Source organism: Microcaecilia unicolor, chromosome 2, assembly GCF_901765095.1.
Source record: "Microcaecilia unicolor chromosome 2, aMicUni1.1, whole genome shotgun sequence".
In the NCBI taxonomy this organism is placed as follows: domain Eukaryota; kingdom Metazoa; phylum Chordata; class Amphibia; order Gymnophiona; family Siphonopidae; genus Microcaecilia; species Microcaecilia unicolor.
In genome coordinates, this window is record NC_044032.1 from 330,523,233 (window position 1) to 330,540,808 (window position 17,576).

Here is a 17,576-nt window from a genome sequence, read left to right on the forward strand (position 1 = left end):
TCACATCCTCCCTGTTTCCTTGACTCGTAACCTTGGAGTCATCTTTGATTCCTCTCTCTCCTTCTCTGCCCATATTCAACAGATCACCAAAACCTGTCGCTTCTTTATCTACAAAATTCGCCCCTTCCTTTCTGAATACGCTGCCAGAACCCTTATCCACACCCTTGTCGCCTCTCGCTTGGACTATTACAATTTACTTCTCACTGGTCTTCCGCTCAGCCATCTCTCTCCTCTCCAATCTGTCCAAAATTCTGCAGCACGACTTGTTTTCTGCCAGAATCGTTATACCCACACTAGCCCGCTCCTCAAGTCACTTCACTGGCTCCCTGTCCGCTTCCGCATTCAGTTTAAACTTCTCGTACTGACCTTTAAATGCATCCACTCTGCAGCCCCCCCCATTACCTCTCCACTCTCATCTCTCCCTACATTCCTCCCTGTGAACTCCGCTCACTGGACAAATCTCTCTTGTCGTCCTCCTTCTCCTCCACTGCTAACTCCAGGCTTCGCTCCTTTTCTCTCGCGGCACCTTATGCCTGGAATAGACTTCCTGGGCCTATACGTCTAGCTCCATCTTTACCTGTTTTCAAATCTATGCTGAAAACCCACCTTTTCACTGCTGCTTTTGGCTCCTAGCTACAATTGCCCTCCCCTTGTCCCTTCCTCCCTTCTCACCCATTACTTCCCTCACCCGTAACTGTCTTGTCTGTCTGTATTATTTAGATTGTAAGCTCTTTTGAGCAAGGGCTGTCTCTTTGTATCAGGTGTTCAGCGCTGCGTGCGTCTGGTAGCGCTATACAAATGCTAATAATAATAATAGGTGCTGCATATGGGCTGGAGACTTGTAATTGGGACTTTCATATGTGTTGGAAGCTTGCAATTGGTCCTTGCCACACCTCTTCTCAGTAACTTATTTTCATAACAGGATATACCAGTTATCTGAATTGCCTTAGCAACATGAGACCCCATCAGAGCATGTGACCAGCCAGAAATTCCTTCATGTGGCTGATAGGAAAAAAAGAGATGGGGGATGGGAAATAGTGCAGTATACCTGCAGTAAAACTGTATAGCTTATAGCTAAAAAATTATAGACAATAGCATTCAAGCTTGATGTAAATTTTTGACCTTTGCAACTGCTCCTCTGAGTTTTTTTGTTTATGTTAAACCCCATTCTTCTCATTTTATCATGGTTACATTTTTTGAATGTTAAATGCTAAAGTAATTCCTGTGTATACTTACTGTAGAGCTTATATGAAATCTGATCATGTTATGATCACTGTTATCAAGTGGCCCCAGCACTATTACTTCCTGTAGCAGATCATGTGCTTCACTAAGGACTAGGTCTGGAATCCTCCCTTCTCTTGTTGGCTTCTGAACCAGCTGTTACATTAAGCAGTCCTTGATTTCATCATGGAATTTTACCTCCCTAGCATACCCTGACGTTACATTTACCAAGTCAATTTGGGGTAATTGAAATCACCTATTATTACTGTGTTCCCCAGTTTGTTAGCCTCCCTAATTTCTGATAACATTTCTACTTCTGTCTGTTCATCCTGACCAGGTGGATGGTAGTGCACTCCTATCACTATCCTTTTCACCTTTAGGCATGGAATTTCAATCCATAGGGATTCTAAGATGTTTTTCCTGTCCTGCAAGATTTTTAGTCTATTTGATTCAAGGTCCTTCTTAACATATAATGCAACCCCTCCTCCAATTTGATCCAGCTTATCACTGCGATATAATTTGTGTCCTGGTATGACAGTGTCCCACTGGTTGTCCTCCTTCCACCAGGTCTCAGAGATGCCTATTATATCTATTATATGCAATATATTCTAACTCCCATTTTATTTCTTAGGCTTCTGGCATTTGCATATAGACATTTCAAACTGTTTCTTGTTCGTATTTGCATTTTGCTCAGCAGTTGACAGTGAATTTGTGATCTTGAAAATCTGTTTGCTTTTTATTTAAAGATACCTGGTCTGCTATGGTCTCTATTGCCACCTCACTATTGGGATGCCCTATCTTCCTTGTTTTGCTATCTTTGAAAAATACCTTTTGTTCTGAACCATCCACTTTTGAGCGACTGTTGGCCTTCCCCCAGTTTCTAGTTTAAAAGCTGCTCTATACCTCCTTTTTAAATGTTGCCAGCAGCCTGGTCCCACTTGTGCTCTAAATTTAAAGGTAGCCTGGCCAGAACCCACCATGCTTCTTTTTTTTTTATAGACTTGGTAATGTGTGCTGAGTTGAGCACACCCAGTCAGTTTGAAAAGTTGACTCCTATGGTGGGAGTGAGAAAGAGAAGTCGATCTAGTCTGGACTCTGGACTTTGACTCAGCATGACACATCTCAGCATTCTTAACGTGTGTGGATTTGAAAAGCACATCTGCATGTGCATTCCTACATGGCACTCCCATCTTCCACTTTACTTTTTGTGCCTCTCCTAATTCCTACTCCAATTGTATATAGGTTTCCAATTCCCAAAGCCAAAGACTGCATACTGTATGTTACAAAGCACAACCAGATAATGCAAATATACACAAAAATAAAACTAATTTAAAAAGGTTTCCCTTTAATAACAAAATATTAATGAAAATTTTAAATGTAATAAATCTTAAATTCACTTAAAAATCTTGCCCCTTCTTGCAGGTACCTCATAAAACTGGCATTTCTGCAATTGCTTTTTATAAGCCTATATTACTTTGAAATGACGTTCTAAAGAAACAACTGAAAGCTCACGGGGGGGGGGGGGGGGGGGGGGGGGTCTTTTACTAAAGCTTAGCTCGAATTATCTTCAACAGAGCCCATTTTATTCCTGTGGGCCCTGCTGCAGATAACTCAAGCTAAGCTTTAGTAAAAGACCCCATAGTGTGAGAAATTGTAACAGATGTCTGTATAAAATATTGCTCAGATGTGGTTGATCCTGTCCTAAACTGTAAAGAATAACTCCTGTGGCTTGATTCTCTCTCTTATTCCCATTTCCCTACACCCATCTTCCCCATATTATGATCCTCGAATGAAGATTTGTTAGGCGAGAGAAATCCCTTGTATCCAGAAGGCTGTAATGGTGTTAGCTATCCTAATATGTTCCCTTATTCTGGACTACAATATGTTAATGCAAACATTCACACGTGTTGAAGCCTTAACGCATGTTTATAGTTTATTATACCACTTAAACTGACCAAGCAGGACAAAGTGGTGTACATACTATCAAAAACATATAAGAGAAGGAAAAATGAACTCTATTTGTTTGATAGGAAAGTGCATGCACCCACACTTAGAGGGACAAGGATGAACAGATGAAGAAAGGGAACTGGTGGAGGGGAAATAATAACATCATATAGAAGGGGTAGAAACAAAAGGAAAAAAAGGGTAGTTGGCCAGCCCTATGTGTCTGGTATTCTGAAAGCCTGTATGATCAGCCATGTCTTGAGTTCGGATTTAAACTTTTTAAAAGGGGTGTTGCTGTGGAGGGAAAGGAGAAGATTGTTCCAGACTTGAGGTGAAGAAAGAAAAAAAGCTCAAATTTGGGACTTGGGACAGTTAGACAATGATTGTTAACAGGACGTAGAACTCTTGCTGGAGAATAAGGGATTGTGAGAGAAGAAAGGTAATCAGGTAAACCAACACGGAGAGCATTAACACATGTGAGTAGATCCTTATGTTGACAATAGTAATAATTATAAATTTTTAACTTAGATCTGCCCTGATGATCAGGTTTTCAAGATATCTGTAATGCATATATATGAGTTAAATTTGCATATACTGATTCTCTGGTGATGGCAATGTATTTATTTATTTATTTGTTTCAATCATTTGTTATACCACCATTAACAGAGTATCATGGTGGTTTACAATAACAAATATCCCTTGTATGTTCATTTTGGATACTTTGAAAACTCAGCTGGAAGTGGGATCACTAGGACAGGATTGAGCAGGTCTATATTAAGTACTGTGGGTTGGGAAAGGTACATAAATCAAAATTTGATATATAAATCAAGCCAAAGCTTATGCAAATAAGGACTGCATGGTCACTTCATTGAGTGTATCATATTCATAATCTTTGCTTGGACTTAACAATAAATACGTATTCTATAGACTCATGGTAACATTACTGCAGTGTCTAAATAGATGTGCCCTGATTTTTTCAATGCAAATTTTATTTTATTTATATCATGTTTAAAGACTCTGACTGTACCATTAAATAGTTTGCTTATTGTGGAATTGATGTTCACCAGGCAGAATGCAAGGATAGCTTAAAAATGGTAGATGTGCATTTTAATTTTTTTTCCTCCATATTTTCTCCATTTGTTGTTTCATTATCTTTTATATGTTTAGGTGATACAAAAGCAGATGACAATGTAAACAAGGAAACAGAAGAGAAACAAGAAGACAACCATGACTATCACAGAAGTGATGAACAGGTAAGAGATCCTCAGCTACCATTATCTTCCTGGCTACTAAAGCGGCAGTGCTACTCTATTTCTCAGAACAATCCCTTCAACATATGGTCCTTACACCTCAAGCTAAGCAATCTGTGCAACTGGCAGCCCAGCAAATAAATCAAAACAACTTACTAATAACTACTTTAAAAAACTATTGGAGGGTAAAATATCTACAGCAAATACAATACAGTACATTAATTTATATATCGCAAACACCAAGCAAGTGGTTCAGTGTGGTTTAAAATCGAGGGAAAATTAAGCAGTTCTTGGAGTTAAATTTAAAAAGTAAAAATCAAAAGCGAGGGTAAATCGGACATCCAGGTATCATTTAAACAGATAGGTTTTTAACAGTTTTCTAAACTTCAAGTAATCTGTGATTAATCTAAGACTTAAAAATAGAAAATTCCATGTTTTTGCAGCTTGGTATGAGAACATGGAAGAGTAGAATCACTTACATTATGTTCATTAGAGATTGAAAATGTATAGTTAAATGACTTCTATTACATTGTATCTTTTAAAGGGAGAGACGAAAAAACTTATGGTAGTAGGTATAAAGGTTTCCATACTGTGAATAATTCTGTATACCTGTCATGCCACTGCGGGTGTTCCAGAGTAGTGAGCCCTTGGGCTGCTGCCAGAGACTGGCAACAGCAGGAAAACCACCCAAACTGCTGGAACGAACTTGGCTCGGCTGGACTGGAACCAAATGCTGGAGCGGACTTGGCTTAGCTGGACTGGAACCAAATGCTGGAGCGGACTTGGCTTAGCTGGACTGGAACCAAACACTGGAGCGGACTTGGCTTGGCTGAGCTGGAACCAGGGTCCTGTCTTACCGGCATGGTATAAGAATCAAAACTTTGCGGAGTCTTCTTAAATCCTCCGTTGGAGGGGAGCTTAGTCTTGGAAGTAGTGCAGGCTTCAACCTGAAGGTGTCTGGTCTGGGGTAGAACACAAGTGGTGGCCAGGACAACCGCAGAAGCATTAGAGTCTTGAGACTGTGAGTCACTAATATCAGTCCACGCATCAGCATCTAGGTCCTGCTGCTCACCGTCCGTATTGCAAGCAGTAGGAGCGAGACAATATTCTCTACAAGACTTGCTCCAGTCCGTGATCTCACCACTTCCCCAGTCTAGAGTCGGATTGTGTCTCTATAGCCAAGGTAACCCCAGCACGATGGGCTGCACTGCTGTCTGGAGGACATATAGGGAAATATCTTCCTTGTGGTCACCAATACACAGGTGCACCGGGACCGTTTGTGTGCTTACGTATCCTTGAGTGTTACCATAGACTGAGAGAAGCAGAATGGTCTTGGGTAACTTTTATGTAGGAATGTTTAATTGACGGACCAGGGATTCATTTATAAAGTTCCCACCTGCCCCGGAATCCAAAAAGACTTCAGTATGCTCCTTTCTTTGGTCTAAATCAAGCACTGCTGGTATTAACACTTGATTACAAAGTAAGCCAAACGATAAGCCTACTATAGTGCCTGCGGTCAGACTCTGATCCGAGGGTCCAGGTTTAATCGGGCACCGGTCAGCATAATGTCCTGTATTACCGCAATTCAAACATAAGTTAAGGGTTCAATGCCTCTGCTTCTCTTGCATCGAGAATGACGTCCGACCCAATTGCATAGGCTCTACAGGCTCTAAAGGAGAAGCCCCCCAAGGGCTAGGATCCTGTGGTGTATCCCGAAAACTCACTCTCTTGATGCCTATCTTTTCTGTAGAGCGCCGTTCACGGTTACGCTCCTTAAATCGAATGTCTATCATATTACAGAGCCCAATCAGGTCGTCTAGTCTGGTCGGGAGCTCACATCCAGCCAACTTATCCTTAATTTGGGGTGCCAACCCCTGCCAGAAGGTTGCGACTAGACTCTCGTTGTTCCAAGCCAGTTCAGACGCCAGAGTGCGGAACCTAATGGAGTAATCGCCCAGGGTCTGCGTCCCTTGCTTTAATCCCAGGAGCACAGAAGCTGCAGAAGTAACCTTCCCAGGCTCTTCAAAGACTCATTTAAACTGGTCCAGGAACCCATGAAAATTGTAAAACACCGGGTCTTCTGTTTCCCAAAGCGGAGAGGCCCATGCTAAGGCTTGACCGGTCAGCAAAGAAATAAAATAAGCTATCCGGGCTCTATCGGAGGGAAACTCGGGGCTGCAGTTCAAAAATTATCCTACACTGATTGAGAAAACCTCTACAGCCCTTGGGATTACCATCATATCTCGGTGGTGCCTGAAGACGGACCCCCGGTATTACTGGGGCTTCTGTCGGTACTGAAACTGGAATTCGGGAAGCTGCAAGATCCTGGAATCGTTCTTCCATAACTCTCCGTAGCGCTCTGTAGCTGATCTACATGTTCAGTCCAATCTCTGAAGAGTTTAAAAAGTTGGTCAATCTGCACAGCCTGCTTATGAAGCCTCTGCAAAGCGGATGGTTCTTCTGAGCTCATGGCCTTTGCAATCTGTCATGCCACTGCGGGTGTTACGGAGTAGTGAGCCCTTGTGCTGCTGCCAGAGACCGGCAACAGCAGGAAAACCACCCAAACTGCTGGAATGGACATGGCTTGGCTGGACTGGAACCAAATGCTGGAGCGTAATTGGCTTGGCTGGACTGGAACCAAACGCTGGAACGCGCTTGGCTGGACTGGAACCAAATGCTGGAGCAGACTTGGCTTAGCTGGACTGGAACCAAACACTGGAACGCGCTTGGCTGGACTGGAACCAAATGCTGGAGCGGACTTGGCTTAGCTGGACTAGAACCAAACGCTGAAGCGGATTTGGCTTGGCTCAGTTGGAACCAGATGCTGGAACAGACTTGGCTTGGCTGAGCTGAAACCAAATGCTTTGGCAGACTTGGCTTGGCTGGACTGGAACCAAATGCTGGAGAAGACTTGGCTTGACTGGAGTGGAACTCAGGATTCTCGAACTAAGCAGACCCAAATAGGGTAGGGCAGAAGCTGGGTGATATAAACAGGAAGGGAGCAAAAGCGAAGCTAGGACTAAAGGCAAACAAGGCAGATAACAACAGTAAGGAACTGGAGCTTAAAGACACACAGGGCAGCTACATACAAGCAGTAAGGAACTGAAGCTTAAAGCCACACAGAGGAGCTAGATACAAACAGTAAGGAACTGAAGTTTAAAGCCACACAGAGCAGCTAGATACAAACAGTAAAGAACTGAAGCTTAAAGCCACACAGAGCAGCTAGATACAAACAGTAAGGAACTGAAGCTTAAAGATACACAGAACAAGAACGAGCAGAGCTAGAACAGCAACAAGCACTCACAGATGAAAGCACATCTGAAGACCTTTGTTGCAAAGGCGAAGCCTGAAAGTTTCCAGGTGCTTAATAAAGGCAATTACAGATGAGGTCACAGGTGAGGCTTGGCAACAGAAACCTCGGGGCAAGTCTGGAGTGCTGGAGCATCAGGACTAGAATGGAACCTGGAAGATGTCTGAGAAACAGGGAAAAAACAGTCCACAGCAACCACAAAGCTCGGTCACCCGGGGGCCAGGTAAGTGTCGGCATGGAATATAGTCACAGTCGTGACAATATCAAAGAAAGTTTGAAAGACGAGCGAGCCTTTCGTTTCCACATTGAATGCTATCACAGAAATTTTCTAAACAAGAGGTACAACCTTTTTCTCTGCAGGATTCCCCAAACTGTTCTGACTAATAATGGAGTACCCCTGAATACACCTAAGATTCATTTTTGCCTTGGTGAGGGACGTGGTTACAATGCCATTATCCTCTGCATTATCCTCAGATGCTAATTTCCCTACAGATGCTACTAGTTTTACTACTAGCTACTACTTGTGTGCACCGCCTTGATGTTTTTCACAACACTGTCTCTTCTGTGCTCAGTTAAGTAGTTTGATCACTGCTTTCTATTTTTTGTTTTGTTGGTTTTATCTATGATTAAGTACTCTACCAATTAAAAAAAATAATAATTAGGCGTTTGAGGCAGATGATTAATACAACTTGGTGAGCTCCAGATCTGGAATAGCTGTGCGCTATAGGAGATCCAATAGCCTGTTCTACATTTGTATGATGCCTGTTTGCCATAACAGTTGAAAACTATATTGCAAACAGTTATTGACATGCGTTTATAGTGTTTGTAGAGTAGAGAGTTGCCACGTATTTTGAACTCCCGTATTTTTCAGTTACTTTCTAGTGGATTGTTTTTCCCCCTTTTTTTTTTCTTTTGAATTGTTCTAATGTTTTCAATTAAATTTTTATCCATTTCCTTTGTTTGTGAGAGAGGTCTGTATATCACACCGATATTAAATAAATGTTCCATTTCCTTTTTCCAGACAAGCCTACAGTAGCACCTTCATACTTTAGGGCTTCTTTTACAAAGCTATGCTACTGATTAGCGTGCACTGAATGCAAAGAAACCCATGGGAAGTGAATGGGTTTATTCGCATTCAGTGTACCGCTAATCAGTAGCACCACTTTGTAAAAGAAGCCCTAAGAGAGCTTTGCTCCCCTCCCCCTTAAGGGTCCCTTCAGTCAAGGTTCTTAATTTCTTCATGTACCCTGTGACCATTAAATCTATTAATTCCATAACTGCCTCGGACTTGGACTAATTGGCATTGGTATACGTAGCTTTCAAGATGGTGCCCTTCCCCCCCCCCCCCCCCCCCCCCCATTTCTCTACAAGTGTTTAATATCTGAAGGCTTTGTCCACCCATCCTGGACAATCCTAGCTTAAAGCCCTTCTCAGTATGTTTGCTAGTCTATTCTGGATGTTGCTTCACCCCTTCTTCAATTAGTATATAGATCTCTAGTCAGAGTCCTTAGAATATCATCATCTTATGAGTCAGGAAGCTGAAGTATTTTCATCATCTAAACAGCCATGTACTTACTACTACTACTTAACATTTCTAGAGCGCTACTAGGGTTAAGCAGCACTATACAGTTTAACAAAAAAGGACAGTCCCTGCTCAAAAGAGCTTACAATCTAATGGGCGAAATGTCGAGTTGGAGCAATCTAGATTTCCTGGTGGTTAGGTGCCGAAGGCGACATTGAAGAGGTGGGCTTTGAGTAAGGATTTGAAGATGGGCAGGGAGGGGGCCTGGCATATGGGCTCAGGGAGTTTATTCCAGGCATGGGGTGAGGCGAGGCAGAAAGGGCGGAGCCTGGAGTTGGCTGTGGTGGTGAAGGGTACTGAAAGTAGGGATTTGTCTTGAGAGCGGAGGTTACGGGAAGGAACGTAAGGGGAGATGAGGGTAGAGAGATAAGGAGGTGCTGCAGATCGAGTGCATTTGTAGGTTAATAGGAGAAGCTTGAACTGTATGCGGTACCTGATCGGAAGCCAGTGAAGTGACTTGAGGAGAGGAGTGATATGAGTATATCAGTCCAGGCGGAAGATAAGGCGTGCGGCAGAGTTCTGAACGGACTGAAGGGGGGATAGATGGCAAAGAGGGAGGCCGGTGAGGAGTAGGTTGCAGTAGTCAAGGCGAGAGGTAATGAGAGAGTGGATGAGAGTTCGGGTGGTGTGCTCAGAGAGGAAAAGGCGAATTTTGCTAATGTTATAGAGGAAGAAGCAACAGATCTTGGCTATCTGCTGGATATGCGCAGAGAAGGAGAGGGAGGAGTCGAAGATGACTCCGAGGTTGTGGGCAGATGAGACGAGGACAATGAGGATGTTATCAACTGAGATAGAGAGTTGAGGGAGAGGAGAAGTGGGTTTTAGAGGGAAGACAATAAGCTCGGTCTTGGCCATGTTCAGTTTCAAGTGGCGGTTGGACATCCAGGCAGCAATGTAGGATAAGCAGGCTGATACTTTGGCCTGGGTTTCCGCAGTGATGTCTGGTGTGGAGAGATAAAGCTGGCTGTCATCAGCATAAAGATGATATTGGAAACCATGAGAGGAGATTAGGGAGCCCAGGGAAGAGGTGTAGATTGAAAAAAGAAGGGGTCCAAGGACAGATCCCTGAGGAACTCCAACAGAGAGCGGGATTGGGGTGGAGGAAGAACTATGAGAGTGTACTCTGAAGGTGCGGTGGGAGAGATAAGAGGAGAACCAGGGGAGGACAGAGCCCTGGAACCCAAATGAGGACAGTGTGGCGAGAAGTAAGTTGTAATTGACAGTGTCAAAAGCGGCAGATAGGTCAAGGAGGATGAGGATGGAGTAGTGGCCTTTGGATTTGGCAAGGAACAGGTCATTGCTGACTTTAGATAGTGCCATTTCTGTCGAGTGTAGGGGGCGAAAGCCGGATTGAAGCGGATCGAGGATGGCAGGAGAGGAGAGAAAATCAAGGCAGCGGCTGTGAACGTTCAAGTATCTTGTAGAGGAAGGGTAGGAGGGAAATGGGGCGGTAGTTGGAGGGACAGGTAGGGTCAAGTGATGGTTTTTTGAGGAGTGGTGTGACTACAGCATGTTTGAAGGTGTCAGGGACAGTTGCAGTGGAGAGAGAGAGGTTGAGGATATGACAGATGGGGGGGGGGTGACAGTAGGAGTGATGGTGTTAAGTAAGTTGGTGGGGATGGGGTCTGAGGAGCAGGTGGTGCATTTCGAGGAGGAGAGAAGATGGGCAGTTTCCTCTTCGGTGATGTCAGGAAAAGAGGAGAAGGAGGCCTGGGTTGGTTGGTTGAGGGAGTGGGTGAATTCGAGGTTGATCTTCTGCACCTTGTCGCGGAAGTAGTCAGCTAGTGATTGAGGAGAAAGTGAGGGGGGTGGGAGCGGAGGGCACTTTGAGGAGGGAGTTAAGGGTGGCGAAGAGACGACGAAGGTTAGAGCTGAGGGAATTAGTCAATTGGGTGTAATAGTCCTGTTTGGCAAGGAATAGGGAGGACTGGAAGGAGGATAGCATGAATTTGTAGTGAATGAAATCAGTATTATTATTATTATTATTATTATTACATTTGTATCCCACATTATCCCACCTTTTTGCAGGCTCAATGGGGCTTACAATTCATCGTGGATACTGGAAATAGAAAAGAATGTACATTTGGTTTTACAGCAAGTTTTGGGTACATGATGGTGAAATACATAATACTGGAAATAGAAAAGAGTGTACATTTGGTTTTGCAGAAGTTTTGGGTACATGATGGTGAAATACATGATAGTGTTAAAGCCATAGACATTAGATACATGATAGTGTGAAAGCAAAAGACATTAAAGAACATTCCTGGATATCGTAAAGAATGTAGAGTTACGTGTGTTGTTCTTTATGATATATTTTGTCGAAGAGATAAGTTTTCAGGAGTTTGCGGAAATTGGTCATTTCATAGACCGTTTTCAGGTTGCGTGGCAGTGTGTTCCAGAGCTGTGTGCTTGTATAGGAAAAGGTTGATGCATGCATTAATTTGTATTTCCAGCCTTTACATTTGGGAGGATGAAGATTGAGGATTGTGCGGGAGGATTTTTTTGCATTTCTGGGTGGTAGTTCTATTAGGTCTGACATGTAGGCTGGGGCGTCACCATGGATGATTTTATGGACCAAGGTACAGAGTTTGAACATGATGCGTTCTTTGAGTGGGAGCCAGTGTAGTTTTTCGCGAAGGGGTATTGCACTTTCGTATTTTGGTTTGCTGAATATAAGTCTGGCTGCCGTGTTCTGGGCTGTCTGGAGTTTTTTGAGTATTTGCTCTTTGCAGCCGGCATAGAGTGAATTACAATAGTCCAGATGACTATAAGTACCAGTGATTGTACCAGGTTGTGGAAGACATTCCTTGGGAAAAATGGTCTGACTCTTTAGTTTCCACATTGAATGGAACATCTTTTTAGTTATGTTTTTTGCATGATTCTCAAGTGTTAGGTGTCGGTCAATGGTGACTCCAAGGATTTTTAGGGTGTCTGAGACTGGTAGACTTAGATTAGGTGTGTTGATGGTGGTAAATTCCTTCTTGTTGTATTGCGAGGTGAGTACTAGGCATTGGGTTTTTTCAGCATTTAGTTTCACTTGAAATGCATGTGCCCAGGAGTTCATAATGTGTAGGCTTTGGTTGATTTCGTCGGAAATTTCTCTTAGATCATGTTTGAATGGGATAAAGATCGTTACATCATCAGGATATATATATGGGTTTAGATTCTGATTCGATAGTAGCTTAGCCAAGGGTGTCATCATTAGGTTGAATATGGTCGGTGAGAGGGGGGATCCCTGTGGAACTCCGCATTCAGGTGTCCATGTGGGTGATGTAGTCGAGTTTGATGTCACTTGATATGAGCGGGTGGTTAGGAAACCCTTGAAACATTTGAGAACGTTACCTCCGATTCCGAAGTATTCGAGGATGTGTAATAAAATTCCATGGTCAACCATGTCAAATGTGCTTGACATGTCAAATTGTAACAGTAGTATGTTGTTGCCGTTTGCTATCAATTGTTTGAGTTTGGTCATAAGCGTGACTAGTACGGTTTCCATACTGTGATTAGAGCGAAATCCTGACTGGGAATCGTGCAGTACTGAGAACTTGTTTAGATACTCTGTGAGTTGTTTGGTCACCATGCCTTCTGTTATTTTGGTGATTAAGAGAATGGATGCTACTGGTCTATAGTTCGTTAGTTCATTAGTATTTTTCTTTGCATCCTTGGGTATGGGGGTGAGTAGAATGTTACCTTTCTCCTTTGGGAAGAGTCCATTTTGTAGCATGAAATTCACATGGTTAGTTAGATCCATTATAAATTGTTGGGGGGCCGACTTCATGAGGTTGTTTGGGCATATATCTAATTTACAGTGAGATTTGGCGAATCTTTTAAGTGTCTGTGAGATAAGATCTTCTGGTAGTATAGTGAATTCAGTCCAGATCCTGTCTGCTGGGTGGATTCCGGGTTCTGGGTCTAGGCATTCTAGGAGTGTAGTATATTTGATTGGGCTGGCTGGTATTTTGAGTCGTAGTTGTATGATTTTCTCCTTGAAGTATTTCGCCAAGTCATCGGCTCCTGGAGTGTCTTTGTTGTTGTTGGTGACTGGGGTTGTGTCTAATAATTTATTCACGAGTTGGAAGAGTTTGTGTGTGTCTTTGTAATTTGGCCCGACTTCAGTTTTGTAGTATTGTATTTTGGTTTGTCTTATGGTATATTTGTATTTCCTTCGGAGTAGTTTCCAAGCGATAAGAGTGGGAATCATCTTTTTTTTTTTTTTTGTTCCACGTACGTTCTAGTTTCCTAACTTGTGTTTTGAGTTTTTTCAGTTCTTCATTGAACCATGGTATTGAGTTTTTCCTGTGCGAGGTTCTGGTTTGGATTGGGGCAATGTTGTCTAGTGTCAATTTGCATCTATTATCCCAATTGGAGAGGATTTGGATTGTGTCTATCTTTGTTGTCCATCTGTCAGTGTAGATCTGTTGCCAAAATTCAGCTGGGTCTATTTTTCCTCTTGTGGTGTAAGTTTTTTGTGTTTGTTGGGTGCGAGATTTCCTCCAGAGGCGTTCAGCCGATTGGGCGCAGGAGCGAAGGTATCGGGTGCAAGGGGTCAGCCAGGGCTGGGGGTTAGTACGCCTTGTGGGACGGGAGATGGACGGTGCAAGGGCGTCCAGAGCAGAGAAGAGAGTGGCATTGTAAGTGGAGACAGCCTTGTCGACGGAGGACATGATGGAAGGGAGGAGATCAGAGATACTAGAGGATAAGGTAGGAGGGTCGACGGCCTGGAGATTCCTGGAAGTAGTGGTTAGTGTTGGGCGGGACTGAGGGGGAGGGTGATGAAGTGTGAAGGTGATCAGGTGATGGTCAGAGAGAGGAAGAGCTGAGGCGCAGAAATTGGAGGGTGAGCAGGTAGAAGAGAGGACGAGGTCAAGACAGTGGCCAGATTTGTGAGTAGGGGTGGTGGAGCTCAGTTGGAGGTTGAAGGAGAAGGTTAGCGTGAGGAACTGAGAAGCGTATGAGTTGGATGGGTTATCAGTGTGTATGTTAGTCACAAAGAATAAGGGATGGGGATGAGGGCTCAAGAAAAACGGAGAGCCAGGCATCGAAGTCGGTAAGGAAGGAAGGGAGGGACTTATCAGGGGGGCGGTAAATGACTGCAACTCTGAGAGGCAGCAGGTAGAATAGACGGATGGAGTGAACTTCAAAGGATGAAAAGCAGTGAGACTGCGGTAGGAGGAGAGGTTGAAAACTGCAGGAGGGCGAAAGTAATAGCCCAACGCCGCCACCGCGGCCAACTGGGCGGGGAGAAAAGATAACCTCCGTGGCAAAGGGCCGCGACTGAGGCAGAGTCGTCAGGGGTGAGCCAGGTTTCAGTTAGGGCGAGCAGTTGAAGGGAATGGGAGATGAAGAGATCATGGGTGAAGGAAAGTTTGTTGCAGACCGAGCGTGCATTCCACAGGGCGCATGAGAAGGGGAGGGAGGAGGGGAATAGAGATGAGATTGGAGATATCGTGGAAGCGTTTGCATGGATGAGGTGAGGATGAGGACAGGTGTGGGGTACCTGGGTTGGGATTGACATCTCCCGCGGATAGCAGGAGAAGGAGCAAGAGAGTGCGGAGGAGGGTGGGGGAGGTAGGGTGACGAAGGCGACGAAGACGGGGTGCGCTTTGGAGGAATGGGGAAGGATTCATGGCAGGAAGGAGGTGTTGAAGGTTGAGAGCTAGGAAGGAGGAGGAGGACAGTAGGGATGGTGAGGTGGTGGGGGACTGGGGTGGGTAGGGTATTGCAGTATTGAGCAGAATGGGAGAGGACATGGATGGGCAGTGAGTTTGTGCGGTATACAGCGGTGGGAGGGGGGAAAGATTAGGGAGGGACAGGGCAAGGAAGAGAATGTGTATGGGGGCCTTAAGTAGCAACAGGTAGGGCAGGAAAGCCGGACTGGAGGCTTAAAACTGGAACAGCAGGCAACGATTTGGAACAGGAGGTGGGTAGGCTGGTGGGTAGGCGGGGTGAGCAGTCAGTCAGGAGAGTGATGGGCTGGCAAAGTGGCAGGCGGGGAGGCAGGTAGGTAGTTGTGCAGGTGGGGAGGCAGGTAGGTAGTTGTGCAGGCTGGGAGGCAGGCAGGTTGTTGATGGGCAGACAAGCAGTCAAGTTGAGGGGCTGACAAGCAGGCAGGTTGGTTGATTGGCTAGCAGGCAGGCAGGAGCAAGCTGAAGCAGATGGACTGGAACAAGCAGGGAGAAGCTGGATCAGGCGGACTGGATCAGGTAGGGAGAAGCTGGATCAGGCAGACTTGAACAAGCTGGATCAGATGGACTGGAACAAGCAGGGAGAAGCTGGATCAGGCAGACTGGAACAAGCTGGAGCAGATGGACTGGAACAAGCAGGGAGAAGCTGGATCAGGCGGACTGGAACAGGTAGGGAGAAGCTGGATCAGGCAGACTTGAACAAGCTGGATCAGATGGACTGGAACAAGCAGGGAGAAGCTGGATCAGGCAGACTGGAACAAGCTGGAGCAGATGGACTGGAACAAGCAGGGAGAAGCTGGATCAGGCGGACTGGAGCAAGCTGGATCAGGCGGACTGGAACAAGCAGAGAGAAGCTGGATCAGGCAGACTGGAACAAGCAGGGAGAAGCTGGATCAGGCGGACCGGAACAAGCAGGGAGAAGCTGGATCAAGCGGACTGGAACAAGCTGGAGCAGATGGACTGGAACAAGCAGGGAGAAGCTGGATCAGGCGGACTGGAACAAGCTGGGTCAGGCGGACTGGAACAAGCAGGGAGAAGCTGGATGAAGCGGACTGGAACAAGCTGGAGCAGATGGACTTGGACAAGCAGGGAGAAGCTAGATCAGGCAGACCGTACAAGTTCAGATGGGCATGGGCAGGTTTCTGCCGGCGACTCGATCAGCTCCACGCGGTCAGGACGTGTCCACGTGGGGCCAATTGCTGGAGGTCACTCGGGTCTCATCACGCGGCGTGCTACGGCTCACCGGTTCACCGGCCGTCTGCTGCAGTCGTCCCCTGGCCCGTTTCCCCGTCCTCTCTTCAGTTACGTTCACGCCTCGCTCTTCTCTTTGTACCAGTTGAGTTCCACCTCCGTGGTCGCTCTGGCTGGTCAGGTCGTCTGCCCAGGAGAGGGACAACGGGCAAGCGACTAGACGGGAGGAGGGCTGAAGGTGCGCGGTACCAGGGGATTCCTGTCTCCGACAGGCGGCCGGCGGGGTTGGAGGTAGGTGAGGCCGAGATGCGGCGTGGTCTCGTTGCTGTTTGCCAGGCTCTCCTTCACAAACAAACAAGGCCTACAATCCTCTGTGCTGCTGCAGGTCCTCAGCACGAGCTATCTCGGTCTGGGAGACTGTGTTCGGGTGGGCTACTGGCACTCCCGTTCTGTCTGGGAGGCCCGCGGTTTGGTGTCCCGGCGTATGGCTGAATGCGCATCTCTCGTCTACCGGCGTCTCCTTGCTGCACACCTCCTGAGCGCTACGAGGCTTCAAAGGTCCCCCAGTGCAACGGACCCGGGCCGAGGGAGTACAGTTCTCGCGGCGGTCCTCGCAAAGGCCGCCGTTCGGCGATTCTGGCGCGGCTGGACTCTGAGCTTCTCTGACTTGGCCTTTATCTTTTACTTGGGAGTATAGAGGTATATACCACTTACATAAGTATTGCCGTACTGGGAAAGACCAAAGGTCCATCAAGCCCAGCATCCTGTTTCCAACAGTGGCCAATCCAGGTCACAAATACCTGGCAAGATCCCAAAAAAGTACAAAACATTTTATACTGCTTATCCCAGAAATAGTGGATTTTCCCCTAGTTCAATTTAATAATGATCTATGAACTTTTCCTTTAGGAAGCCATCCAAACCTTTTTAAAACTCTGCTAAGCTAAACGCCTTTACCACATTCTCCGGCAATGAATTCCAGAGTTTAATTACACGTTGAGTGAAGAAAACTTTTCTCCGATTCATTTTAAATTTACTACTTTGTAGCTTCATCGCATTCCCTTTACTCCTAGTATTTTTGGAAAGTGTAAACAGACACTTCACATCTACCCGTTCAACTCCACTCATTATTTTATAGGCCTTTATCATATCTCCACTCAGCCGTCTTTTCATCAAGCTGAAGAGCCCTAGCCATTTTAGCCTTTCCTCATAGGGACATTGTCTCATTCCCTTCATCATTTTCGTCGCCCTTCTCTGCACCTTTTCTAATTCCACTATATCTTTTTTGAAATGCGGCGACCAGAATTGAACATAATGTTTGAGGTGTGGTTGTACCATGCAGCGATACAAAAGCAATACAAATGCATTATAACGTCCTCATTTTTGTTTTCCATTCC

General features: G+C 45.3%; 1 protein-coding gene across 3 annotated transcripts in view; it reads left to right on the plus strand.

Moving 5' to 3' along the window:
• PCGF3 (polycomb group ring finger 3) overlaps window positions 1-17,576 on the plus strand; it is a 711,906-nt gene that overhangs the window by 427,616 nt on the left and 266,714 nt on the right. For all 3 annotated transcript variants that reach the window (XM_030194352.1, XM_030194350.1, XM_030194353.1), the window contains one exon: window positions 4,333-4,418. In XM_030194352.1, coding sequence (XP_030050212.1) covers window positions 4,333-4,418 — 86 coding nt within the window. The remainder of the gene's footprint in view (window positions 1-4,332; window positions 4,419-17,576) is intronic.